Source organism: Anopheles ziemanni, chromosome 3 (assembly GCF_943734765.1).
Source record: "Anopheles ziemanni chromosome 3, idAnoZiCoDA_A2_x.2, whole genome shotgun sequence".
NCBI classification, from domain to species: Eukaryota; Metazoa; Arthropoda; class Insecta; order Diptera; family Culicidae; genus Anopheles; species Anopheles ziemanni.
In genome coordinates, this window is record NC_080706.1 from 18,667,159 (window position 1) to 18,693,504 (window position 26,346).

A 26,346-nucleotide genomic window follows, 5' to 3' on the forward strand; every position below is an offset into this window, starting at 1 on the left:
CGCATATGGCGGCAATGATGAAGGGCCGCGTGTGAGTGCGTGCTTTATGCTGGGTGTTGTAGACGAAACGCGAAAAAAGGCAAAAGAAACCAAATTCATATCAAATGGTGTCTTTCAGCGGTAAGTCGGTGAAGTGACGGAGCGCGATCCATTTGCAAACCTTCCCTAAGCCAAGAACTTAAAACCGTCTCTGAACAATGGGTATAGATGGGGTGGCCGAGGAGGTGAAAATTGCGCAATTTTGTCCACGCTGGCTCGCGAGTCAACTGGCTCTCGTACTTGGCCTCTCGGGGTGATCGTTTCACGGTTTGATTCGTAAACTGGTACCCGAAGTCTGGTTGGCTGATGCTGATGTTTACTAAAATAGTTAAGCGAATTTACGCCAAGTTGGATCAGAAACAGTGTCGGTTGGAAAAGGAGGTAGGGAAACTTCTAACGGGAAAACAGAATATTGAAGATTTTATTTGCTTTTCACTCAAGTTCAATACGTGCGGCAATCGACTGGTGATTGACTCAATTTATAATGATTAAAATCCGCACGGTGGTCAAAGGGTAAACAGGTCGGGTTAAGATTATTTAAATGGAAATTGATTTTAGCTAGCTGTGATATCGCTAGCTACCTACACATTTGACTTACGGAACCCCGTTACACAAACACAATGTTTTTTTATAAGCATTGTAAATTTTCCTTACCGCCACACGGGCACACCTCAATTTGCTCGTAACGCACAAATCGTCAGGCCACTTTCCTACCCGACCGCTCAAAAAATAAACAAAACAATCCACAAGCCGGGCGCGGTAGGTTCGCGCGTTGAGTTCCGAAGGTGTTGGCCCTTGATTGCACTTGAGGGTGGCTTGTGCAAATTTATATCCGTATTATTTGCGGCACCGAACGTTACGCACCTTCGCACGACGTCAAGTGGGCGTTCGCCGCCATGCGATGGAAGATTCGTGTATGAGTGTTCCCTACTCCCTACAGGAGACATTTAGCATTTTTCCTGTAGGCAGATGGCCCGACGACGGAAGTGGGACGACTGGAAAAGTAAAGAGTTTTTCTGTGCGCGGCGGCGGGCGCGTGCGGGTCGCATCCGTACCGAATTATGCAACACACGAACGACGATACGTGCGAAATCCGTTGGGAAATTACTGCGAAGAAAAGGAAAAACATCAGAACGATGCACCACGGCCGCCGAAGGTGCGAGATGTAAGTCACCGTCGGGTGATGAATGGGAGATTGTTGATCCATAATGGATGGATCATCCGCTGCGTGAAGACAACCAACAACTAGATTTTACGACGCAAACGACCCACATCCCCTCTTCTGCTGCGGCTCGTTTACGAAATATCTTTACGAACCTTCCTTCGGGCTTCGGGCTCTGGGAGGGCGCAATATGGCTGCCGTTATGTTGAATGGACGGGCAGGCAGAACGCGCGATCGTATGAATGAAAGGACTCGGAGGGACGAGACCTCGCGTGGGCCCGTGATTGCTTAACAATACCTCCCAATGCCTTGTTGCGCAGGCTTGCGGGAACATTTAATCTTTTTATGCAAATATGCCGCCAGCAAGTCTGGGAGACGCGCAAGATTGAAGGGCTGTCCAGACTTGGATCGTATAAATCATCTGTCTGATGGAACGGATACAGTAGAGCGTGGAATTTCGTGAACGCGAATATTGCACCTTGTTCGTTTCCTTATAGAAATATGGAATATCATTTCATAAATGAATTAATGGATAAATAAGTTAAATTACTGTAGATGAAGTGGATTTCAATAAAGAAATCATTTACAAAATTAACACAAATGAATATTATTTTCGGCTTTCGGTCGAAAAAGTTACATGCAGTAGTGAATTTGGAAATCGACTGTACTCAAAGAATGGAAGTGTTGTTTTCGCATCCGAAGACATGCCACATCTCTCGTGACTAACACTGCTCCCCGTACAACTTGATGAGTACCCGGGACGGGATACGTTATCGAAATCGAAATCCTCCCTCAAGATACGCGTTTCGCCGCTTGATTAAGTCGTTCTCCGATCGCCTCCGATACAAGCGCATCCCGTTATGCAGCGCCATCTCTGCCCTTTTGCGCCACGAAGCCACTACGTCTAGCGGCGATGGCTCGGACGTCCTTCCGCCAGACCCTTGGAAAAGGGGGGAATAAGGCTTTCCGTACGCTTATCGGCCGATTATCTGCATCTGCGCGCCCCCTTTTGCAGAATCCATCCGTCGGTAGCGCCTCGAGGGGGCGAAATTAAAAAATAAACATAAATTGGCTGCGTTCGATCATGTCGCTGATAATCGGAGAGCCGTGTAATGGAACGCCTCGGAGCTCCTCGGCTGACAACTGTTCTGCCGGTCGGACAACTTAACCACGGTTTTGCTACCTCATCTGGTAGGACGAATAGGTGTTCGGGGAGTGCGGGTGAAATGAGGGGCTGGGTGGGTGAGATTGGGGGGCGTTCTTAGGTTAATTATGATAAGCACTATTTTCCCTTCGGCTGATCGTAGCTCGTCTCCGTTCGTTCCTTGTTCATATAAATTATTCTGCGGTTGGAAGAAACACATTAATCTTAGGTCGAGATAGAGAGGGAAAGCATTTCTTTGCCTACAATGTTGTGGAGATCACGATAAGGCATAGAAGAGAACTGTTGTAGGAATCGAGTAGATTGAATATTCGTCTCGCTGGTCTCACGAGAAAGGAAGCGTGCATGTTAATCTAATACACTTGTGTTGAAAGTTTTATTCTTAAACTTTCTGGTTTGATTCGAAAATGTTCATATTTTACGGCCTTCTACTTGCGATAAAAACTTTTCGATGAGAAACACATGTGAAAGAGAGTGCACTTCACAGCATTTCCCATCAGCTCGTTTGAACGTTTGTTCTACTGTCCTTTTGGCGAAACAAAACCTTCGCTCCCTGGAATCTCGTAAATTTGTTTCATGTTTTCATACGAGCCAGCATAAATTTCCGCCACCGTACACGATTCTCCAAAGGGTGATAATTTACGGCCGCCAGTGTTGAGGATGCTGACGACGTTAAGATTTCCTTTCGCTGCCCTTTTACGCACCAAAAAAACAAAGATTGGAGAACGGTTGCGAGCTGCCTCCGGTGTGCCGCAATCGAAATTCGTCGGTTAATGCCGTGCAGATGGTTGGCGGACGAATTAACCTTGTGCACGAATTTATGCGAGTTATTGGCCGTCTCGCTTTTTTCTCCACTCTTTATATCTCTTCTCCACGCCACGCGGCCAACTGACATCATCCGTTTCGGCTCGGAATAGAAAAGTCTACTGCCGGGCAATTACGTCGGCGTACGGGCTGACACATTGGCCCGATTAGTCGGGCGGCCCTAACCCCCGCGAATGGGGTCGGGCCACATCCCACTCACCCACTGCCTATCAACCGGCCACCGGGCAGGGTCATGATCACGGTAACACAATGTGAAAAGAAAGAACCAATTACGCACCGCAAAGGGCGTGCAAGTTTTGGACACTCACTCAATCACTCGGAGCTCCAAATGGGCCAATATGGTAAACATTCCTCGGTGCAGGGTTGGAACCATGGCAACACACGATATCTGGGTGGGCAAATCTGGTGAAAGACGCGGTGGAAGGTGAGATAAACTAATCACACCAGGAGCATTACATTCCTTTCCTACAGGTTGGTTTAGAATGTTTGGTAAACACTGCAGCTGACCAATCTATAGTATGAAATTCCAACACAGGTACGGTGTGTAGGTCCCTGCTTTCAGTAGATGTAGAGGATGATGATGAGGATGAGGATGATGATGATGATGATGATGTGGCCGACCATTATGGAAAGGAATGTAAACAAAGTTCCGCATTCCAAGTGGTCCAGCGAGGAAAAAATCGCAGGGTGAGTAAGAGATCTTCAAAAAAATAAAAATAATGTTTAGCCATATCGGAAAACTCGCCTCAACATTAGTAGTGGGAGTTGCTAGGACGGCACAAGCTCACCAAAAAGGTGCCGGCTGTGCGGTGGTCAGAGTATTTTCTGCTTGTTTGTTCCGATGCCGCCGAACCTCCTGATCGATCGCACGATCGGAATAGGTGATACAAACTAATGAGCTAGCAACGTATGTATGTTGTGATACCTATTAGCCACGCTTCGTTACCAGCACCGACGGGTCGTCCGTCGCTCATTTACGCCACGGACCGCGGAGCCATGGGCAGAATGTGCCGCGACACGGCGCTTGTCAGAATTGGCAATGAATACCCATCTCGCATACGGCGATCGAGCAATTGCATAACGAATTGCATTGGGATTCGAGCCAGACTGCGGGCCGGCGGGACAGTTCGTCTGGCGGACAGCTGTCGGGACGGCGTAAAAGGTCCACCACGAGTGGCTTGGGGTCAGCGCAGTTCTGGCGTCCAGCGCGGACGAGCTGCGAGTGTGTTGTGTGGTCGGAGTTTCGATGACCAATCGTTACACGGTTCGATGGGTTGCGAGATTTATTGGCTTTGCCGGCGAACGGGCTCCGTGCGGCGGAGCGATAGCTTTAGAAATAGTGCGACTACAGGATTGCAGTTGATCACAATCAACTGATGCACACGTGCTGGACGCGACATGATGTCGATTGATTCGATGCAGGAATATTAAATAACCCGCTTGTCTCACATTTTTAAAATAGACAGACATTTTTGGATTCGCGAAAAGTTTTGCCTCTACTGTACACTGAAGCAGCGAGTTGCAGATCTTCATGTTTTCCCAAGAATCCCGTTCCGTTTTCATTCCATGAAAATCTAGCCACAGCAATATTATTTACGATCGCCACCAGAACATTCAGCGTATGGAACGTGCGTGTCGTATTTTGACTGACTGGATTAATTGTTGACAGATCGTACATGATTTATGGGGTAGTATAACGCGCCAGCTGCGTTCCTATTGCCAGTCCCGGCCGTTCTATTCGCCATCCCCGAAGCTTTCCCAGTGTGTTTTCGCGAGTGGGCTGCGGGAAACATAAATAAGCTGATGTAGCTGGAATACGTAATCAATCATAGGGGCCACAGGGACCGTCGTACCGTCGACGCGCATGGCTTTTGGCGGAGCTGTGGTTATCAACGCTTACGCGGTGAAGGGGTGAGAGAGCAGCAGGCGGTGCCTTAGTTCATCGGCCCGGTGGAATGCATCGCGATTGTATGCACGATTTGCGGCCGCAGATGCAAAATAGGCAAGTAGCGTTTCTCCGGCGCTTGGGGAGCTCATCCGAGGATCACATGAACGCCGCCCCCGGTTGCACCGGATGTGGCGTTTCGACGTGAATGAAAATGGGAACAATCCGGGGGCACGTACATGCCCCGTAGTCAGCACAAACGAACTTGAACCGGCTACAACTGCTGGCTGTCGGTCGCTAGCGACAGAATGGTTAGTTGCTCCCATTATTTGTGACTGGCATATTTTTCTTTTTTTTTGTTTTTTCATTCACGAACGATGTTCGAGGATTCATTCAGGAGCACGCAAGCTTCTCTGATAAGCGAATCGGATGCGCACGGGTTGCCGACTTGTCTGTTTTCTAGCTTGCAAGCAACTTTTACCTTTGTTTTGGATTGTAAAGGCTAGCTAGACAATAGTGCGAAACAAAGCCAATGCTATTTGATGTTTTGTCTGTTTTTCTAAAATTAGAGCAATCAGTGTTGTTTAGTAAAAAATACAACTATTGAAGTAGCTATTACTATTAAACTAATTGCAAATGGAATCAGTTTGGGGTTCTTTTTTCTTTAGGGCGTGAATGTGAATACTTGCGAAAAATAATTAAACACTTATTTCTCCATTGAAAATCTTATTTTTTTGTCCAACATCTCAATCATGTGCGTTAAACTAAGGAACTACTTTTTAGCTTTCAACGAAAATTCAACCGTAGTTTGCAAAAAAGTTTTTTCGGCTAAATTTACGATAAAATACTTTTTATATGCTGTTCTTAACGGATGAACTTACCTGTTTCGTGGTCCGTCCGAACGGCACAATCCTCGGCCAAAGTTCCGAGTCCGTCGATCGCAATGCGGCCATCGGGTCCGTAGCCGCTCTTCTCCGCCGACAACCGCTGAATGCGGTGCAATACGTTTGGTTCGCCGCTCGACGCGTTCTGGACCGGCTCGATGAGAAACGAACCGTTGGAGGTGACGATGTGTCCGTGCTACGGAGGAGAAGGGCAGAGAGCAATAACGCATGAAGAACGGGAATCTTTTTTTACAGATCATTATGGAAAAGATCGTATTTTTTCGTAGATAGTGGTTGTGAAAGGTAAAGTTCATCTGAGCTTGGCAACGACCACGTCCGGACGGCATACGCTCGGTTTGACATTCAAAGACACCCACGGGAAAGTGACAGTTTCATGTCGGACGAACTCGGATACCGAAGTTAGGATAGGGATTGGTAGGCTGGGTGTTTTTTCTTATGGGCAAAAGGGAAGATTTGCATGCAAGGGAGCATTTGGGCGACCTGGCTTGCTCATGTTCACAAGGATGAGTGTTTGCAATTAGCCTGAAGTCGGGTGATAAATCAAAACTGGGCTGTACGTTCAGACATATTTTCATGCTACATTCCTTTATCCGTGTTGGAATAATTTCTTATCTTTATACAAGAAAAAATACTGTTGGTAACATCCTCGTGTTCTATGTTTTCGGCTTATTTTTCGATGAGACAGTTCTTCCACACTAGCCCGGTCTTGTTATTTATGATGGTGTAGAAACGATATAATATGTTTGATAACCATGAACTGAAAACCTTCATAAACAATATTTGATTGAAGCAAACAAGTAAAACCTTTAGCTATTAAAAAGTTGAAATATAAAATCATCCAACTTCAATACTCAATGGGCCGCATAGAGGAATTAAACAAATCTCCATGTTTGCAATCAAATGATACACTCCAAGAGAAGCATAGAAACTAACGTGTGCGCAACGTTGATAAGGATCATAGCGTTACACAAAAAGGTACACAAGAGATTACTTCATAGCATCAGACGGTCAGTAAACTTGGTGTGCTAGACGATTCGATGAGCTGATAGTAGAAAATGCCGATTCAACGAAAACTTGGTATAAAAGGTGGTCCTGATCGCTCCAGAAGGTACATTCTCGCTTTGGAGTGTGATCAAAGCATATCAAAGCATCCGAGAACAACCGACCATGATTGCGAAGTTACTTCTCCTCACGCTTGGTAAGTAAAGATCAGCAACATTACAAAGGTTCAGGATTCAGGATTCAACCAGCCCAATTCCAATCAACGAAAACGATAACGCCAGCATCCAGGAAGGAGAATCTAATAATCTATTTGATCTCTTTCACAGTGGGGGCGTGTACGGCGTACCAATACTCTTACGAGTATGAGTTCCCGTCCTCCCGTCCGTTCAACCAAACCGGCTTCGAGTTCGGAGCCTGGGAGCCGAACCGGGAGTACGTGTACAACGTCACGACGAAGACCATGACGGCCCTGCCCGATCTGGAGGACTACTGGACCGGAATCGTGACGCACGGTTACCTCGTGGTTCGTCCGAAGGATCACAACTACGTGGTTGCCTACATCGACCGTCCGACGTACGCCACGTTCAACGAGTATCTGCCCCGCGGATACCGTACTGAACTGTCGCACTTCAACCTGAAGTGGCAGCCCATGCCCTTCAGCTCGAAGCCGTTCGGCATCTACTACCACAAGGGAGCCGTCAAGGGCTTCTACGTGGAGAAGACGGTGCCCAACCATGAAGTGAACATGCTGAAGGCCTGGGTTAGCCAGCTGCAGCTGGACACGCAGGGCGCCTACGTGATCAAGTCGGAGTTCAACCAGTTCCCGGAGAACAACACCCTCACCGGAGTGTTCAAGACCATGGAGCCCTCGGTGACCGGAGAATGTGAAACCCTGTACGACGTCAACGCCATCCCGGAATACTTCCTGCAGTCGCACAAGGAATGGGTTCCCCAGCCCCAGTACCTCGAGGAGGACCAGCACGTCTTCCACGTCGTCAAGTCCCGCAACTTCGACCACTGCGAACAGCGCATGGGCTACCACTTCGGCTTCAGCGGCTTCAGCGACTTCAAGCCCAACGGTAACCAGATGGGAAACATCATGAGCAAGTCTGAGGTGACGCAGATGTACCTTACTGGAAACTGGTACAACTACACCTTCCAGTCGGTGTCCACCGTCAACAAGATCGTCGTCAGCCCGTCTCTGGTCAACAGCCAGAAGGCCATGGTCTACGCCCAGGTCAACATGACCCTCAACGACATCAAGCCGTACGACAAGTTCCCCGAAGGCCCTGCTGATGATCGCCAGGTGTTCGTCGATCTTGTGTACAGCTACAACATGGCTCACGATAAGAAGAACTTTGTCCGCCCCGCCAACGAGACCGATGACTCTTCTGACTCCGACTCGTCCAGCTCCTCGGACTCCAGCTCCAGCTCCAGCTCCAGCTCCAGCTCGGAGGAGGAAGAGAACAAGAAGATCAGCCCGGCTGAGCAGTACAAGAAGTACGTCGACAATACCGAGCGTCGTGGAAACCGCAACCGTCGTGATCTGAATGCCTACAAGGAGAAGCAGTACTACGAGTCGTACAAGCGCGACCAGTACCGTCTGCGCAAGCACAACGATACCTCGTCTGACTCGTCCAGCTCGGATGATTCCTCCAGCAGCTCTTCCAGCTCGTCCAGCTCTTCGGAGTCTGATGAGCAGGATTTCTACGGAAGCTCCTCGTCGTCGGAGTCTGACTCTCTGAGCAGCAGCGAAGAGTTCTACCAGCCCATCTCGCAAAACCTGAAGGAGGCCCCGTCGGCTCCCCTGCTGCCGTACTTCACCGGCTACAAGGGATACAGCGTTCAGTATGCCCACAACGTCGATGCCGCTCGCCATGTCTACAAGCTCGCCTACGAAATCGCCGAGGAACTGCAGGAAATCTCGCAGGTCCCGAAGTCCAACACCCTGAACAAGTTCACCATTCTGGCCCGCGTTCTGCGCACCATGAACTACCAGGACATCTACGATGTTTGCCAGAAGCTGTTCGTTTCCCAGAAGGAGCGTGAGGAAGGCAGCAACCACAGCGCGTCGTTCGCCAAGAAGTGCGATGCCTGGAACACCTTCCGTGATGCTCTTGCCCAGGCTGGAACCCCGCCCGCCTTCAAGGTCATCAAGGAGCTGATTGAGGAGAAGAAACTGCGTGGCGACGAAGCCGCCAGCGTGATCGCTACCCTGCCCAAGACCATCCGCTACCCGACCGAGACCGTCATGCACGAGTACTTCCTGTTGGTGACCTCCAACGCTGTCCAGCACCAGGAGTACCTGAACACCACCGCCATGATCTCGTACTGTGACTTCCTGAACCGCGCTCAGGTCAACAACCGTTCGGCCTACAACTACTACCCGGTGCACAGCTTCGGCCGCTTGGCTGATGCTGACTACAAGATCGTCGCCCACAAGGTCGTCCCGTGGTTCTCCCACCAGCTCCGTGAAGCCGTCAAGGCTGGCGACAGCGTGAAGGTGCAGGTGTACATCCGTTGTCTTGGACATCTGGGCCACCCAGAAATCCTGAACGTGTTCGAGCCGTACCTGGAGGGTAAGATCCCCGTGACCCACTTCCAGCGCCTGGCCTTCGTTGTCGCTCTCGACCGTCTAGTGGAGAACTACCCGCGCCTGGCTCGCTCTGTCCTGTTCAAGCTGTACCAGAACACCGGAGACGCTCACGAGGTTCGTTGCGCCGCCGTCTACCTGCTGATCCGCACCAAGCCCCCAGTGTACATGCTCCAGCGCATGGCTGAGCAGACGCACTACGACCCGAGCACCCACGTCCGCGCTGCCGTCAAGACCGCCCTTGAGAGCGCCTCTGAGGCCGATGAGTTCGATGATGATATGGAGTTCTCGCAGAACGCCCAGGCTGCCATCAAGCACCTGAACCCGCGTGACTTCAGCCTCCAGTACTCTGGAACCTACCTGCGTGACTTTGCCTTCCAGGAACTGGAGCTGTCCTACCGCATGTACTTCTCGCAGATCGCTTCTGATGACCACTACATCCCGAGCGGATTCTTCTTCCACCTGCGCAAGAACCTGGGTGGTCTGAAGCGTTTCTCGACCTTCTACTACCTCGTCTCGAGCATGGAAACCTTCTTCGACCTGCTGGACAAGCAGTACGATACCTACCACAAGCACCAGGACTTCAAGTCGAGCGACTACTACTACAAGTACTACAAGCAGTACCCGAACCTGTTCAAGGACTACTTCAGCCAGTACAGCAAGAACCACAAGTACCAGAACGACTACTACGAGCAGTTCGGAAACAAGAACCAGGAGGAGTTCCAGAAGTGGTCCACCACCCGCATTGCCAAGCTGCTGAACATCGACCCCGAGGAGGCTGAGGAGCTTGAGGGTCAGTTCATGTTCCAGATCTTCAACGGAGAGCGTTTCTTCGCCTTCAACAACCAGACCGTCGAGCAGTTCCCGAGCCTGGTGAAGAAGTACTTCGAAGATTTCGAGGATGGCTTCGCCTACAACGTCACCAAGTTCTACCAGCAGCAAGCCGTGACCATGGCCTTCCCGTTGGCCACCGGTCTGCCGTTCACCTACACCCTGAAGACCCCGACCATGTTCAAGTTTGAGTTCGAGGCCACCGCCACCACTCACCCGAGCATCTACAAGAGCCCGGCTGGATTCCCCGAGAAGGAATACGACGACTTCGTGTACATGCCGCGTTGGTTCAACGGATCCGCTGACGTGAACTGTGCCTACTCTCGCCTGGTCGATGCCAAGGTTGGCTTCGTCACGCCTTTCGATCACCAGCGCTACGTCGCCGGTTACCAGAAGAAGTTCCAGGGTTACCTGCCCTTCAGCTTCGACTTCGGCTTTGACTTCGAGAACAACGACTTTGAATTCAACGTGCAGCCGCTTGAGCCCAAGAAGGACGTTCTCCTGTTCCACCTGAGCTCGTGGCCGTACACCGGATACAAGGACATCACCGACCTGCGCCCGATGGCCGAGCAGCCGAGCGTGCGCATCCTGCACGATCGCGAGCAGACCACCAAGTCGTTCGAGCAGTCCTTCGGCCACGCCATGACTGGCGTGTCGCTCCGCTTCCAGGCTAAGTACGACAAGGACTTCATCGACTACGCCTACCTGATGAAGCACATCGAGCAGCACGACTACTGGTCCGCCCTGGTCTATCCGTTCGCCTCGGAGACCTACCACTACCACCAGCTGAACCTGTACTACGATGCCCAGCGCACCACCGTCCAGAACGTGAAGTTCGTCCTGCAGCACAAGCAGGCCGATTACGACCAGGACTTCCAGACGGCCGAAGTGAAGCACCCGAAGGGTCGCCACGGATACTCGGGATACTACAACGAGTTCAACTACGCCCAGCCCTTCGTCTACTACGCCGGAAGCCAGCGCCGCCAGGAGCAGTTCATGCGCAACGCCGGAGCCGGAATCCGCAACAGCGACGTCGATGTCTTCGACTTCGGAATCGTGTTCGAGGGCAAGCAGCAGAAGGCCGAATTCGTGTTCACCACTGCCTACGCCGACAGCCCGGTCGATGAGAAGGAGCGCTTCCTTGCTTTCTTCTCCTTCAGCCCGTACGTCTCGTCCAGCAACTTCTTTAGCTTCTTCCCCTTCTCGGGCAAGCAGTTCCAGATGTGCTTCTCCGCTACCAACGAGTACCCGAACATGCCCAAGCTGAACTTCCTGAACGCCCTGAACCTCGACAAGATCGGAAGCATGAACTGGGAGTTGTCTTACGGCGAGAAGTGCCAGGGAGGATCGCACGTTTCGATGAAGGGTAAGCTGTACCAGTCCGAGCCCTACCGTCACTTCCTGCGCATCTCCGAGGTCGGACAGGCCTGCAAACAGCAGATGGACAAGGGATACTTCCAGCTCCCGGCTTGCCAGAACGCCACCCGCCAGGCCGGTTACTTTGACCAGTACTCGTTCAACTTCGAGTACAAGGATGTGTCCGACTACGCCAAGAACATGACCTACCAGTTCTTCGACTACGCCCGTTACTTCACCTTCCCGTACTGGAGCGAGGACTACTTCTTCCAGGGCAAGCACAATCAGTTCCAGATTGACTTCCAGCTGGCTCCGTACTTCGACTACTACAACGCCTCCTTCTACGGTGCTGACCGCAGCTTCGCCATCCAGAACTACCCGATCGAGAACGAGTACGCTCGCTACTTCTTCTCCTTCCACCCCGACTTTGACTTCTCTGAGCGCATGTTCACCTACGCTTACCGCGGCAACTACCACCGTAAGTAAAAAGTCAATTGGGAATCACAAGAATCCAGTTTAATTGGTCCTTTCCTTCTCCAGCGTCTTGCGTCGTCTCCAACAAGTTCGTCAACACCTTCGACGGTAAGACCTACGACTACGAGCTCGGCAGCTGCTGGCACGTCGTGCTGCACACCGTCAAGCCGGACTACTACTTCTACGCCCAGGACTCCCACTTCATGAACTCGGACTACGAATACAACTGGAAGAACGGCTTCGGAGAGGACGAGCAGATCACCATCCTGGCCCGTCACGGCGAGGACCACCAGCTGTACCTGAAGGCTATCCTCGGACAGTACAAGCAGAACGACTACAACATCGATATCATCCCGCACGGACACGACCTCCCGATGGTCTACATCAACGGCAAGCCCCAGCAGATCCACGAGAAGTACGCCGTCGAGATGTACACCAACGATGATGGCGGTGACCAGCCCCTGATCCGCGTGTACGCTCTCCCTGGCAACGAGGTGGAGATCAGCTTCCGCGACGACGACATCAAGATCGTGTTCGACGGCTACCGCGCGCGTTTCTTCGCCGACCAGTCGTACTTCAACAACTTCGTCGGTCTTTGCGGCACCAACAACGGTGAGGGCGAGGACGACTTCATCACCCCCGACCAGTGCGTCATGCGCAAGCCGGAATACTTTGCCGCCTCGTACGCCATCACTGGCATGAACTGCAGCGGACCCGCCCAGGCGTTCTACACCGAGTACCACCAGAAGGCTCAGGAGCACTGCGTCAAGCCCCAGTACTTCTACGGCAACGTGATCAGCGAGCAGGAGGCTGGCCGTTCGCGCTACAGCTACTACTACAAGGACTTTGACCTATCGGACTCGTCTTCGTCGGAGTCGGATGAGTCGGACTCTTCGTCGTCGTCTTCGTCGTCGTCGTCGTCTTCGTCTTCGGAGGAGGACAAGGAGGACAACCGCGAGCACTTCTTCGAGAAACAGCAGTACACCGAGAAGGAATGCCCCGTGAAGCACCAGGCTCAGTACGTCGAGCAGGGTGACAAGATCTGCTTTACCAGCCGCCCGCTCCCGACCTGCGCTTCGCAGTGCAAGGCCGCCGAGAAGGTGCCGAAGTACGTCGATGTCCACTGTCGCGATGCTACCGATTCCGTGGCTCAACTGTTCAAGAACCAGATCCGCAAGGGAGTGAACCCGGACATGAGCAGCAAGTCGGTCACCAAGACTGTCAAGTTCTATCTGCCCAAGAAGTGTGTGCACGTCTACTAGAAAACGGAATCGCCTTATTTGAAACATAACGAATGTACCAAAACCCTAAAAGAAGCATCTAGAAAATGTTGAAAAAAATGGAGGAGTAACTTAAATAAAATGAATTTGAGCAAAATGAAAACTCTTGTGTAGCTTTATGCCTTTTACACCATCATTCTAATTAGCATTATATCTCATAACACCCAGTGTTCTAGTACATCGTAAAACAAGAACAATAATTGGTACCAATTCAAGCGGTCCCTTCAATTGGCTCTAACTTATACTTTATAGCCACCCGAATGAACTTCAGATAACAAAAATCGATTGCCGTACACCCAACTTACAATGTTGTTAAATTTTATGTTGACTTTAAATGGCATTTTATGGCCCTCATATTGTAATACACTGCGTCCCAAAATGATAGCCTCACCTAGTTTTTTCTGCGCAGGGCAAATACCGAGCATACAATTTTTTTTAAAAAATACACAAATATTTGTAAGTATACACTGAGTACTTTGCATAAATATTGTTGAAGAAAACGAATGAACAATCCATTTTGTACCAAAAAACTAAAATCAGTGGTGTCCCAAAATGATAGCCTCACTTAGAATTTTGATTAAATTGGTCTGGGGAAACGGCTGGCTAAGACATTGTTTTGATACCCGACCGTGCAAGGTGAGGTCTTGTGTCTTGCGTGCGTGCCCGGCAGCATTTTCTTGCTTAAAAATGTGCTGTTGAGTGTTGTGATTTTCCAGATAAGGCTTCAAATGATTCTCCAGGATGTCAATAAACATATCCTTGTTCATACGTGTTGGTATAATGGCCAATTCACTTCTACTAAGACCGCTGAACGCAGCCCAAATCATGACTGATTTACCTTCAAAATTGCGACGGTAGAAAAATCGTGCTTTCGTCTCAAATCTCGCCGGTAATGGATGTAACCATCCGATCCATCAATATTTAACTTTTTTTCATCAATATAATCCACCTAACATGAATTAATAATTTAAAATTTGAACAAGACTACAAAGTGACAACTTACGTTTCTCCACTCATTTTTCCATGTCATATGTTCTGTAGCAAACTCCAATCTAGCGACTTTTTGGTGAAGTTTGAGGGCAGAAACTTTCTTCATGGACTCTCTTACAATATCAGAACATGAATTCAAAGCTCGCAATACAGCATTTTTGTTCACATTCAACCAGAAATCGTTTTTTGTCCTACGGCAACCTTCGGTTGAATTGAAAGCAACTTAAAAAATCCTCCGATTATCACGCGAGAAAAGATTTGGAAGACGACCAGGAGACTTCTGAAGCCCATATTAACTGGAATCTTTTACATAATCGTTAATGACGTTTGTGAATCTATTTATTAGCACAACAATCTCATGATTTGACTTGCCATCAAAGCAATAAGCATCAATTTGACTTTTTTTCTCGTTCCTAGAGTTGTTTTCTGCTTCCAATGTTCAAATTAATTTACAAATTAAAGTAAAAGAACTTAAAAATTACTTTTGGCAACTGATAAAGTGGCTAGGAACTGGGTTGCTTTGTTAATTTGAATGATTTTTGAAGTGAGGCTATCATTATGGGACACTCCATTTTTTAAATTTTTGACCAAAACGTTATAATTAATTTTTTTTTCTGATAAATTAGAAGTGAAACACATTTCTTTGAGATTAAGGAATATGTTTCTGTCGTTTATTTTACCTTGCGATCATTTAAAATAGCATTTGAGTGAAAAAACTGGGTGAGGCTATCATTTTGGGACGCAGTGTAGGTGCGTTCCGAAACCTAATCATTAGACGAATTGCGCGAAACATCGTGTGGAGCTCGTGTTTTACGACCTGAAAGGGTGAGCTCAAAATCGGGTTAATTAAGGCCAATATTTATGAGAAACAGTTCTAGTATATCAAGTGCGTATGGTAAACAGGTTGATGGGAGCAATGCAACCGCTTTGGCCGGCATAAGCAATTGTGCTTAGATTGTATGCGGGCTAAATGGTAGATGCTGAATAGTTTTTGAGAAATTCAGCACTTCCTACACGCTCTTCTGAGTTCATTCCGAGACGTCTAGGTCTTTTATTGTTTTGGCACGAATTTGAGTAACTTGGCTAATTTTAAAATAGTTCATGTTTTGTTATGAAGTTGAGGCACGTTGCTCTTACGTGGGGGATACATTGATTGTATAGCTATTATTTGAAACCAGTTATGAGCATAAAAACCTACACGTCGATTTGCTTCAATATATCATAACAAATGGTTTGATAGTGATTTCATGATAAATTCGATACATATGTGCGCTTAAAAACCATTCCATCTCGTTCATCTTCGCTGAGCTAAAAAGGAAAAAACACTGCTCAATTCGGTGGTGCTCATGAAGAGGAAATATTTTTAACTTTCTTCATTGACGATGAGCGTATGTTTAATCCAATAGAACCGTGATCTTCAAGCCCAGGGAAACCTACATCTGTTTGGTGAGTGGTTGTTGCAAAGCACACAGGGTAAGTCCACCTCTTCCTCTTTGCTGTCCCAAAATTGTGACAAAATACCGAAACAGCTGGCCTGACCATGCCGGGGTGGAGGAAAATGTGGCATAGTGCTCGTAAATCCAATGGAAAACTGTTTTTTTCCCCGTACGCCGAAAACAGATACTAAACATCTGCTAATGCCAAGGCCATGGCGGTTGCCAGTGCCGGGAGAGATGTCCTACAAGAGCATGATGGCAGCTGAGTTCAAGGGCGTCTCATCTTGACACGCAATCGAAATCGAATCCAGATTGCAAACGCGAAGAAAACATATTAGAAGAAAAAGATCATCCTGACTCGCGTTCGGCAATGTTTGATTTACGGCCAAAACAAGCCATGTGCCCAAGATGTTTCTATTTGGCAGACTGCGAAACGTCTTAGGCTGGGATACAGCGAATCATTTGCTCATAATTGTTGAAGCGACGCCAAGTTGCTGAACGGGAAAATGTTGCGGGAAACCTGGGTAGAATCCAAACGATCGAACGGAACATATTCGCAAGTAGGATATTTATGGAAATCGATATTTTGCACCCATTGCTGTTGCTGCCACGATTGTTGTGGGGTAAAGTGGCGCCGAGAGCACCAATAAACACTAGCCGTCCATTTTAGTAACTGATTCGGAGGAAAGACAGGCGATCGTTTGGGCGGGACACGCAATACGAATGTTGCTTGGCAGCCGCACGAAAGTAGCGAAACGGGTTCGAAGCACTGCAAGGGCGAATTCGAATCGGTTTGCAACATTGTTGTGAAACGTGTTCGGGATAAACGTTTGCTGATTTTTGCAACAAAATGCAAATCCTAAAAATAGTTCTGCGTGGTGTCTGCTGGCATCTAAGCTTGGAGAGCTTGTTGCGAGTAAAAGTCAGACAGAAATATTTTGTGGTGGAAAGTGATGGGTTTCCTTGCACGTGTCTCATTTCCAATTTGACCAGCCGTCCACGTGTTGCGTATTTGCCGTTTGTCTTTCTGTTCAGGAGTGAACGACGCCAATTATCAACGGGGGCTATAAAACCGAGCAAGAAAAGAGAAAATAAACCAAATGATTATGTAATAAATATCAAAGGTAACGATCTCGTAGTCACCTGAACGTTACCTGTTCTGCAGCATAGAGTAAGTCATCGTTAATCAAAAGATGCTTCTGTCTCATAGTAGATTCTAATTTGTTGCAGTCAAACACCTGAATAGAGCGCAAGCGAGAGTGGTTAAGCCGTCTTCGTACAGTTGCAGTTTACGCAACGGAGCTCCTAATTCAGCTGGTCATTAATCCGTCAACCGCGGCCTAACCAGACACCGGTACGCGTAGACGATCGACGTCGGCTACTGCTAGTGCCAAGGCCAGTGATCTTGAGTTAGGACCGTACGCAAGCCGCCAGTCTGAGATCGCTGATCCACAACACAGGTCTGCAGCGTGGGCAGCGCGATCTAGATTTGACGGCGAGTGTGTGTGTCCGAGATGGGATATAAAAAAAGAATCGATAGCGATTTGCAAATTGTAAACAAACACTCGAAGCGCCAGACCGGCCGTGCCAACGAAAACAGGTGTAGTAGCATGAGAAACATAAATTTACTACCGCCACAGAATGTGCTACTGCACGGCGGCTGGAATTTAGTTCTGAAATCCATCGAAACATGTTGCCAGGCGTGGTGTAGTGTACACCTGGAAATCCGGACTGGTATGCTTTGCAGTAAAAGTGCTACGCTAATTGGCGTCGGTATACTTCTGAAACACTGGAAACAGACCTCACTACCGAGCAGAGAAGAAATCGTAAGAACTCCGCTAGCCGTTTGCCTACGTCATCGTCAAGGTAAGCTGTGAAAAGTGTGGCGGTACTTATTTTCCACAAATCTGTAGTAAGATTAAATTGGGTGCACACGGAAAGGGCTCTGAAGACGGTGATGGCGTGATGAAAATGTGCGTGTATTGCAGACGCGGTGTAGCAGCGGTCCCGAATCCCGAAGAGAAGATGGCCCGAAAGGCCTGATGCTTACCATTCCTTCGCACAGCGAGACCCGCACGGTGGAGGATTCATCCCCCTGGACGACACCTTTGTAGAAGCAACCCTGCAGCAGGCTGCTTTCGACGTGATCCTCAGCTTTTCGAAGCGATTCGTTGGGCCAAAAGTGGGTCACCTGAAGAAATGAAGTATTGTAAGGAATATTATTTGGCATACCTTATGGATTTTGAAGATATTTTCATAGAAGAAGTTGTATTGAATTCAATTCTAAACACCCGATTAAGCTAGCGAGACTAGCACTATCATTTGTTTGGAATAAACCTAAAATAGAACCCATGGTTAGTGGGTTTCCTCAAGCGAAAGGAATTCATATCTATTTGTAGCGTTAGATGATTCGCGCGTGTGGCAAGAATTTCGCTAATGGTAAACAGAGCATCCAAAATGTTTCGCACATTTCACCGTTAAGTCACATCCGGTGGTCTGGCAAAGATACTGTGGTGCTGTGTATTCTAGCATAGCGTCCCAGTTTAGTCACAAGCTACACACGAAAGATCGTGTTGAGCAAAGAAGTTTGCCCGAGAGTAAACAGTGAACGACGATAGGCCATGTCTTGAAATTATTATGATAATATTAACGACTCCTTGTGTCGATCATTCTGGTACTTGTTAAATCTAGTTGAGCCAGTTAGTTACCTTTATATCCTTTGAAATAAATTTATCGTCATGATAGAGCTGCAGGCGAAGATTGTTACCGAACGCGGTTAGTTCGTACTGCGGGTGTGGATCCCAGATTTTTGATGATCGACTCCGGAAGGCACCCGTCCGGTGAATTTGCGAACCACGCTGTCCATCCAAAACATCTGGAAAGTGAAGACAAGAGATAAGAAGAGAGTTGTGGATGAGTTTTTGAATGGAAGATGGTTTTTCGTTTACTGTGTTTGGTATATTTTTCGTATACTCATCACACTATCTATTTTAAAATTTAATGCATTCTTCAGCTGTATGTTGATTGTAAAACAGTGCAGTCCATTTCAGAGTAATGTCAAATGATTTTTCTGAAAGTTTAGCTGCCAAATTCAACTCACCTGCTTGAGATTCATAGAGCAGATCGTCTTGGTGCAAGGGTTGCACTTGCACTTTTGAAATAAAAACATACTCAATCGAGCCATTATTAGATTCGTGCGGTCGCGACACATCGTCATTCCCTAAATTACTGCTAATAATACTATTGGTACTAATGTGGCCATCAGATACTGATGATACTATTCCACTGCTCCCGCTGGTAGCGTTAGTTTCCGGCAACCTTAACGTAGATTCGCTTGATTCTGAAATGAAAAAAGAAAAAAGGCTTATTAGTGTCCAGTATTCTAAATTACTGTGCAATCCTTTTGTTCTATTCTAAAATTATTTTGCTCATTTTGCTTTATAAATTCAGACCGAAGATCTGATAAAGTTTTTATTCGTGAACATCAAGTGCAATAAATTAATAAGAAAAGGTCCTTTGTCCGATTAAAAACTAAGAATGATTAACAGATAGATATGGTGGTGAATTAATATGATTTTGATAGGGGTTTTTCACAAGTCGGGGCTTAAAACAAGTCCCAAGAGAGATGTCGGAAAGGGTTATTTGTCTGAGAGGCGCATTCCAAAGATTGCTTTACTTTTTCTCACTCATCTGAGATCAGATCGCATCGAAAAGCCTACTTAATCAACAAGAGTAGAAACGTGCTGTTAAAAAAAGGAAAAAGGGGTGCATACTTCTGGAAGATTAAAATCTTTTCACAACCAAGTTGACGGCTGTCCGCCTCGCGTTGCAAGGCAGGATAGCCAGCGGACAGATCAAGGTAGGAAAAAGAAGGTGGACGCCCGATTAGATGACCATCCCGAAACGGTCGCAACGGAGTCTCTCCACCTCGAAATCGAATGACTTTTGCATAAAAAATGCAGAAAACCACTCCCGAACCTGGTTGGTGGCTGGATTTTAGAATTCTAATCTTCCAGGAACGCCGGCGATGAACCGCTTCCCCGTGGGTCTGCCACATCAAGGGCAGGCTTAAGGTCAGTCTGGACACCAAGCAGGCGGTTTGATCGTCGCGAGCCGGTGGCGTTGAATTGAAAAATGTTATCAAGGCTCGCGAGAGAAGGCCCGAGCGCATCAAACCGGGCGGCAATAAAATTACTCAATTAAAACACCATCACGCGGCTATCAGTCACGGGCGGGCGAAGGATGTAATTAAACTGTGGTCTCCTTAATGTTTGGCGAAGTGGTCTACAGAAGATTAAATGCATCAACCAAACATGTACAGGGTGAGTGGAAACCGAATGAAAACAGGACCGCCGTAAATCTGCACTCGTGAAAAATCGTCCCGACGATCAAAGTGCATCCGAAAATGGGCAATTTAATTAAGAATGCGACAGTCGGTATGCGTCGTCCTTTCATCCTTTTGGCGGCGCTGTTTGCCAAACCGACCACACAGTGCATTCCGACGCGATCGTTAGCAATTTATTAGGCACTTTGGATTCTGTAGGGTGATGAAAGATATCTGCGTGAAATAACGTGACCAATCTTCCGAGCATGGAGGAAAACCTTTTTCTTAATCTAAATGAACGCTAATGGAACGCCTTTGGTGTCAATTAGGATAGGGATAAGTATGCCGGGTCGCCAATTTGCAGTCGCTACCGAAACCACCACCTGATTGGACGCTTAACTCATTCGACTATTATCAAAAATAAAAGAACTCATAATTCATCGATGATAAGACTTGTACGACGCTATCTGGTTCCTGTGTCGAACAGGGTTCTCGCCTTTTGTGAACATTTTTCATCCCCATAACATTCTTTGCGAGCCTCACGTCCGGAATATTCGATCAAATAATGTTGGGTGGATTTCCATGAATAGTTAAATCTAAACAATTATACGCACAGAAAGAAGCAAACACAAAACAAAACAGCTGGCATAAAACATCCATCGATGCAAATCAGCTTCGTCGGGGCCCGTTTCCAACCGTTCCCTGACGGAAATTTAACATATCAATTCAATTCGATTTGCAGCACGGTCGACAAAGTTTCGTCGGTGCTCGCGAGGGGAACAATAAACAATTAGGAAAACATGATCATTAGCATAATTTGTACATTACTGTCATGTAGTCCGTCGCTTCGACGACGCAAACGCCTTCGTCGGGTAGGAAGGGTTTGGCGAAACGGCAAATGCTCGGTCGAGTGGAATCGTTCGAATGGGAATTCCGCTCCACCCGTCGCGATCGCGATTGTACCGGTGCGCATTTTTCGAGCCAATCTTATGGTACGTCAAGACCAATGACAAAGTCAGGGAGAAAAAAAACTAGCGGAAACGAAGGAAAAAGACACGAACTTGCAGCACGGTCGTAGATGTTTGCAGAGGAGCAAGCAAAATAAAACGATACGCTTAATGATGCATTCAAATTGAATTGAACAACATCCGATACGGGAACAGTTTTGCTTTCGGGGTTAATAAAATGCTGGGTGGTCTCACGGTGTAATCGCATATCTGTCTCATTATGGCAAAAGAGAACTATTGGAGTGGACGATATTGAGAAAATCCTTGAATGTTAAATCAAAACAACTCTTTGTCTTTCTAAAATAATTCCTTGAAATTTCTTACTACTGTTAGGCGTCGGTTATCCCTTTCTTGTACAAGAAAGAACAATTTCAATTATTGATATATTTAACACAACCTGACGCCTTTCGATTCAAGTGAGGGCGCACTTCAACGAAGAGACAAGCATCGAAGTGCAAGAAACGCATCAATTCACTTTAAAGAGCGTCATCAGGCTACCCATCATTACAATGATTGCCCCAACGGGACACACGCGTTGGTTTATCCTTAAGAGGGATCAATTGAGAAGTGAATTATAACGAAAGGCTAAGAGTGTCCGGCAAGGCCTCCCACGACGCACTGATGAAGTGAAGTAGATGTGTTTATAGGCACTTTCATCAATAAAATAAATGCGACGCCAGTGGTGGGACAAAGTAAGCTGGTGTGATGATCCGCGTGTGTCAATTGTACCTACCCTTTAAAATGGCGCTTTCTTCTTGTAACGAGTAATGTGTGGGTTTATTTATGGAATGTCTTCTTGGAGAAAATACAAGGAAGATGTTTTTTTCCGTTTTCCAAAGAAAGTTTCTTAATTAACGCAGGCCTTCAAAAAAGCACACATGTTTTCGATTAGCTATATCATCGGTTCATTCATAATTTCCCGCAACTTTTCCAACCGACTCGCCCGCACATGCCCATGCATCTCTATACTAATGACCCGCAATATTGGATGCATTTTCCAACCTCGAACAGCAGATGAATAGATTAGCTGGGGCGTAGGCCGTCGTCGCCTAGGCGGAAGTTAATTTGGTGCGAATAATTGTGCCCGGGGGATCGTGCGCGACCGATCGTGAGCAAGTGCCCGAGGGGGGGGAAAGGCCGAAACCGTGGCCGATTGATGGTTTCAACTATTGAACGCAAATTGATACATTGTTCTTCGCCCACGCGAACGAGCACGGGTTTTTCTCCGGCAGACGGCTGCGACCCGGTCCGACGTTGCCGACCGAGAACGCCGATGGCACGTTTTTCAGCCCGCGTGCTGTGCGCAGCAGTTTGACTAATTTTTCACGGGCGATGGGCTCCAGCAGGCGTACACACTGGAGCCGAGGATTAGGTTGCACTTGCAGCGGTGCGCGCCCTCGCGACCAGGAACATGCAGTTAAAGTTATTACCATAACATTTGAACCGCATCGCATAAACAATACTATGCTCCGGCCGGCATGTGTGCACACGCCGTGGAATGCACTTTTCCTCGGCTAGATTTTGCCCCCCCCCCCCCCCTCCCCCCACCGATTTCTTTTCCGTTCACTGGCTTGTTTTCAACCAAAGCCGACCGACCCGCGCCCAGGCTGCCCGGGACTTCCTCTTCCTTATGGTTTTTATGGAGTAGGTGGTGGTGGACCCGGTGGTGGAAATGGAAAACAGTGTGCCTTCTTCGGTTTCAAAACAAACCGGCCCGGTTGTGGAAACGATAGAACCGTGGGCATTTCTATGCGTGCATTTAACCTTATTTAGAAGCGGCTCAAAGGTGGGTGTGTGGCGAGAGTGTGCGAATTCCGAAGGCGGTGGGGGATTCGAGCACAACAAGATTAACCGTTGGATGGTTTTTCCATCGCGCTTAGCACTAAACTGTTTGGCGTTCGTTGTTTTCAATTTATCACGGACGACCTGGGCCCCGCTGCTCTATCGCCGATCGTGACTGTGCGGAAACGGTCAGCTGCAAGCGGGCAACCCGTGAGGAAAAAAGCAATCGAATGGCCGCTCTCTAACCGGCAAAAGGAAGGTAAAGTATCCACCATTACGCGACGCTTAGTCAGCCATTCTTTAGGGATGTTCCTGGGTACGGGAAATAAGGACTAGGCTCTCCGTAAAGAACATTAAAAGCCCACGAAGTAGACGCCTAACCTTAAAACCTTTGGTAGACAAGATTAATTACAAGCTTACTGATATATCTGCCGGATTGGTTATGATCCTCATTATTTAAAGATGAGAAACCGATCCCACGTCCAGGCTGCTCGATCATCATCTGTTCGTGTAAGTTGGTCGGGCAAGTAAGACAATTTATTCCACCCCCGGGCGCAACCGTTGGCCGTCATCCCATAATGGGGTAAGTTGTTTAATATAAATGCAGAAAAATTAATTAACCTCAAGATCAGCGAGGGGCAGCTAACCCGTACTAGTCGCCTACAAGCTGTTCAAGTTTCTGGTATGCCACTTCGCGGGGAACGATAGATAAAATTGTATGATGGAAATGCATCGCATCAGCGGTTTCTACCAGGTAGGTGACGATCGTTCGGTTTTAATGGAGAATACTTTTCATCTTGCGACAGTCGGGCCGGGGGTTTGGTATACAAAGCAGCTAACCACTCGAGGGGAGCTTTCATCTTCAGGGCACACTAATTAGAGTTGATGGATAAAGATAAATCTTTTTTTAATGACAAAATGTCGCACAAGTTAATTAAAGCAGCGGAACTGGAGAGGTTTTCATTCCAAGCAATTATGCTAATGTTCATGCTTTTGATAAAATGTATCATGTGGTGTAAACTTCAAGCTACTCCACAGTCCATATTCCGATGAGCATCGTTTTGAAAATTACCACCCTCGTTTGATTACAGTGACATCGTTTGACTTTTACATTCTTCTCCTATAGTACTACCCCTTCTGGTTCATAACCTCCAATCTGCCACGACACGACCACGGGAAAGGTTAATAGCAAGCGGTTTTCGAATGCCCACTTAACCCATCTTAACCTTGGATCTCTCTTGGGTCCTTTCGTTTCGTTCGCATAATGTCTCTTCGGCTGAACAAACTCTCGTTGTCTTACAATCTCAATGTCTCTTCCTGTATCGCTGCTGGAAGATCGTTTTCACGTGCACTACTCGCAGGAGAACCTGGACCGATTCCTGCGACCCACCAGCGGGACAGAACTAACGGCATGTTTTCGGATGCCTGGGTCGTGGCGGGTCGTAGCACCGATGGCGCACTTGTAACCACCAGCTCCGACGGTGCACGTCGTTAAATGTGAAAATCAATATTGTTTATGCTAATTGCGCTAATGGGTTATCGGCTCGCAGGGCACATTTAATTGATACTGATTTGTTTTCTCTTCCGCCCTTCCGGGATGGGGGGGTTCGGTTCGGGAGGTTCTTCTTTGAGGTTCCATTTCGCCTACAGTTGTTACTTCCCCCCTTTCGCGTTCTGCGCCTTCGTCATCGTTAATGATGCTTTATCCGATCTGAGCGTACGCTTGTTTGGCTTGTACTACCGACGGCTTGTCTACTTAGGCCAATACTTGCTGTTTACTTTTAGCCCTTGTCGACGACTCTACGGTCGAATGCACTCTTCCATCGGGGTGTCCGGACGGTGTCCCCTAAGAGTGAAGCTAAGTGAAGTCCCAGTACCGGTGGAAACGAAATATACGAGGTGTCCTCTTTTCGCTGCTTTGTGTACCCTTTAACACCTTTCCCGTACCGCTTACGGGGGGTGGGTTTCCCGCGCCCACCCGGCGCTGGACAAAACGAATGGCGCCACGACAGATTCTTGACAATTTAAATGTTTCTTTTTTTTATCGGCCGCTTGTTCGCTGCCGCTGCTCGTTTATTAATACCATTATTGATTTAGCGCGATAGCCATCGATGGTCGTCGGCACGAGACTTCGGCTCCCAGCAGCAGCAGCACCGGTCTTGAGGCACACGCCGGAAACGAGTAGCTTACCCATTAAACCTTCTTCGGCATGCAGTGTCCCCTGGACGTAGCGGCTTATTTTTATGAGTCCCCTGCGGTGCATTCACCATTTCATGGACCTGCTCTCATTTAACCTTTTTTCTGCCCATGTTGGCCAATTTGATTGAACAGTAGCGAGCGCATGGATAGTTGGACGTTATGTGTATCTTTCGCGGGGGAATCGTCTACACGTCTGGAATGGTGCCCGTCGTTTTTATTCCCTCAAAAAACGCGGAAGTGAAACAACAAGTTTGCCACTTGGTCGGATGGTTCGAGAAAGGCTTCTTGGCTGCTCGCTTTCCGAACAGGAATGTTGACATTTGACACAGGGACAACAAGAGGTCATCGTGGAAGATGGATGGAATTGATTGACAGACGGTGGATGGAAGAACTTCATGGCAAATTGAACTGATTTTCATGTCTTCAAAAAGAACGTTCTTCCAGACTTCCGGATATATCTCAGATTTAAACAGTGATGTCCCAAATCAGTAGAACATCGACAGTTACCTGTTTGAAATTTGATCGAGCTTAAAGTCCGCTTTAACACAATGTTGTGAAAATAAAGGAAAAAAGTTTGCACAAATCTGTTGTCTGAAATCTCGAAAACAAATACCAGGCACCGTCATTTTGTACCGTTTTGAAACAACCCCATAATATTGATCAGATAAAAATGGGCAGGAGTGAAATGTTCCGGAAACAGCCTCTTCATCCTCATCATCGGCACTAATCGATTTCGATTATTGGTCATTATTTGACGTTTTCGGCTTTCGAGGGCGCAGGTTGATTTCACATTTAAATATATTCGATCTGATAAAGACCACTCAATTGCGCACCCGGAGCTGGAAGGTTGCCTAAGTGGCCCCTTCTGCGAGTGGCAATCTAAGATCGCCCAAGTTCAGAAAACATTGGCTGCGAAGTATCAATTACCGGCGAGTGGACGTGACTCACAGGCCAAGTCACGCTGGAGCCGTCGATAACTGGACCCGCCGGGCTCGGTCCGGCTCTCTGGAATCCTCTCCGACTCGTAGGCCCGGTATGGAAAGGGGGCCGCATGATTAACGGCAGCGAAGACGCCATGGCGCATGGCTTCGCTG

At 47.8% G+C, this 26,346-nt stretch overlaps 2 protein-coding genes across 2 annotated transcripts in view; one reads left to right on the forward strand and one right to left on the reverse strand.

The window, feature by feature from the left end:
• The window catches only part of LOC131284286 (A disintegrin and metalloproteinase with thrombospondin motifs 9), an 85,940-nt gene that overhangs the window by 33,303 nt on the left and 26,291 nt on the right, over nt 1–26,346 (reverse strand). Inside the window, 5 exon segments of the mRNA XM_058313140.1 lie at nt 2,321–2,337; nt 5,955–6,153; nt 17,991–18,131; nt 18,649–18,815; nt 19,041–19,273. Coding sequence (XP_058169123.1) covers nt 2,321–2,337; nt 5,955–6,153; nt 17,991–18,131; nt 18,649–18,815; nt 19,041–19,273 — 757 coding nt within the window.
• Nucleotides 7,146–13,496, forward strand: LOC131289413 (vitellogenin-A1-like). Its single transcript, XM_058318662.1, has 3 exons — nt 7,146–7,176; nt 7,307–12,238; nt 12,301–13,496. Exons 1-3 carry the CDS (start codon nt 7,146–7,148, stop codon nt 13,494–13,496), a joined length of 6,159 nt encoding a protein of 2,052 aa, XP_058174645.1.

Coding starts and splice junctions, on each gene's coding strand:
- LOC131289413 (XM_058318662.1), top strand. CDS start 7,146: ATGATTGCGAAGTTACTTCTCCTCACGCTTG. Junction 7,177..7,306: donor GTTACTTCTCCTCACGCTTG/GTAAGTAAAGAT, acceptor TCTCTTTCACAG/TGGGGGCGTGTACGGCGTAC. Junction 12,239..12,300: donor TTACCGCGGCAACTACCACC/GTAAGTAAAAAG, acceptor TTCCTTCTCCAG/CGTCTTGCGTCGTCTCCAAC.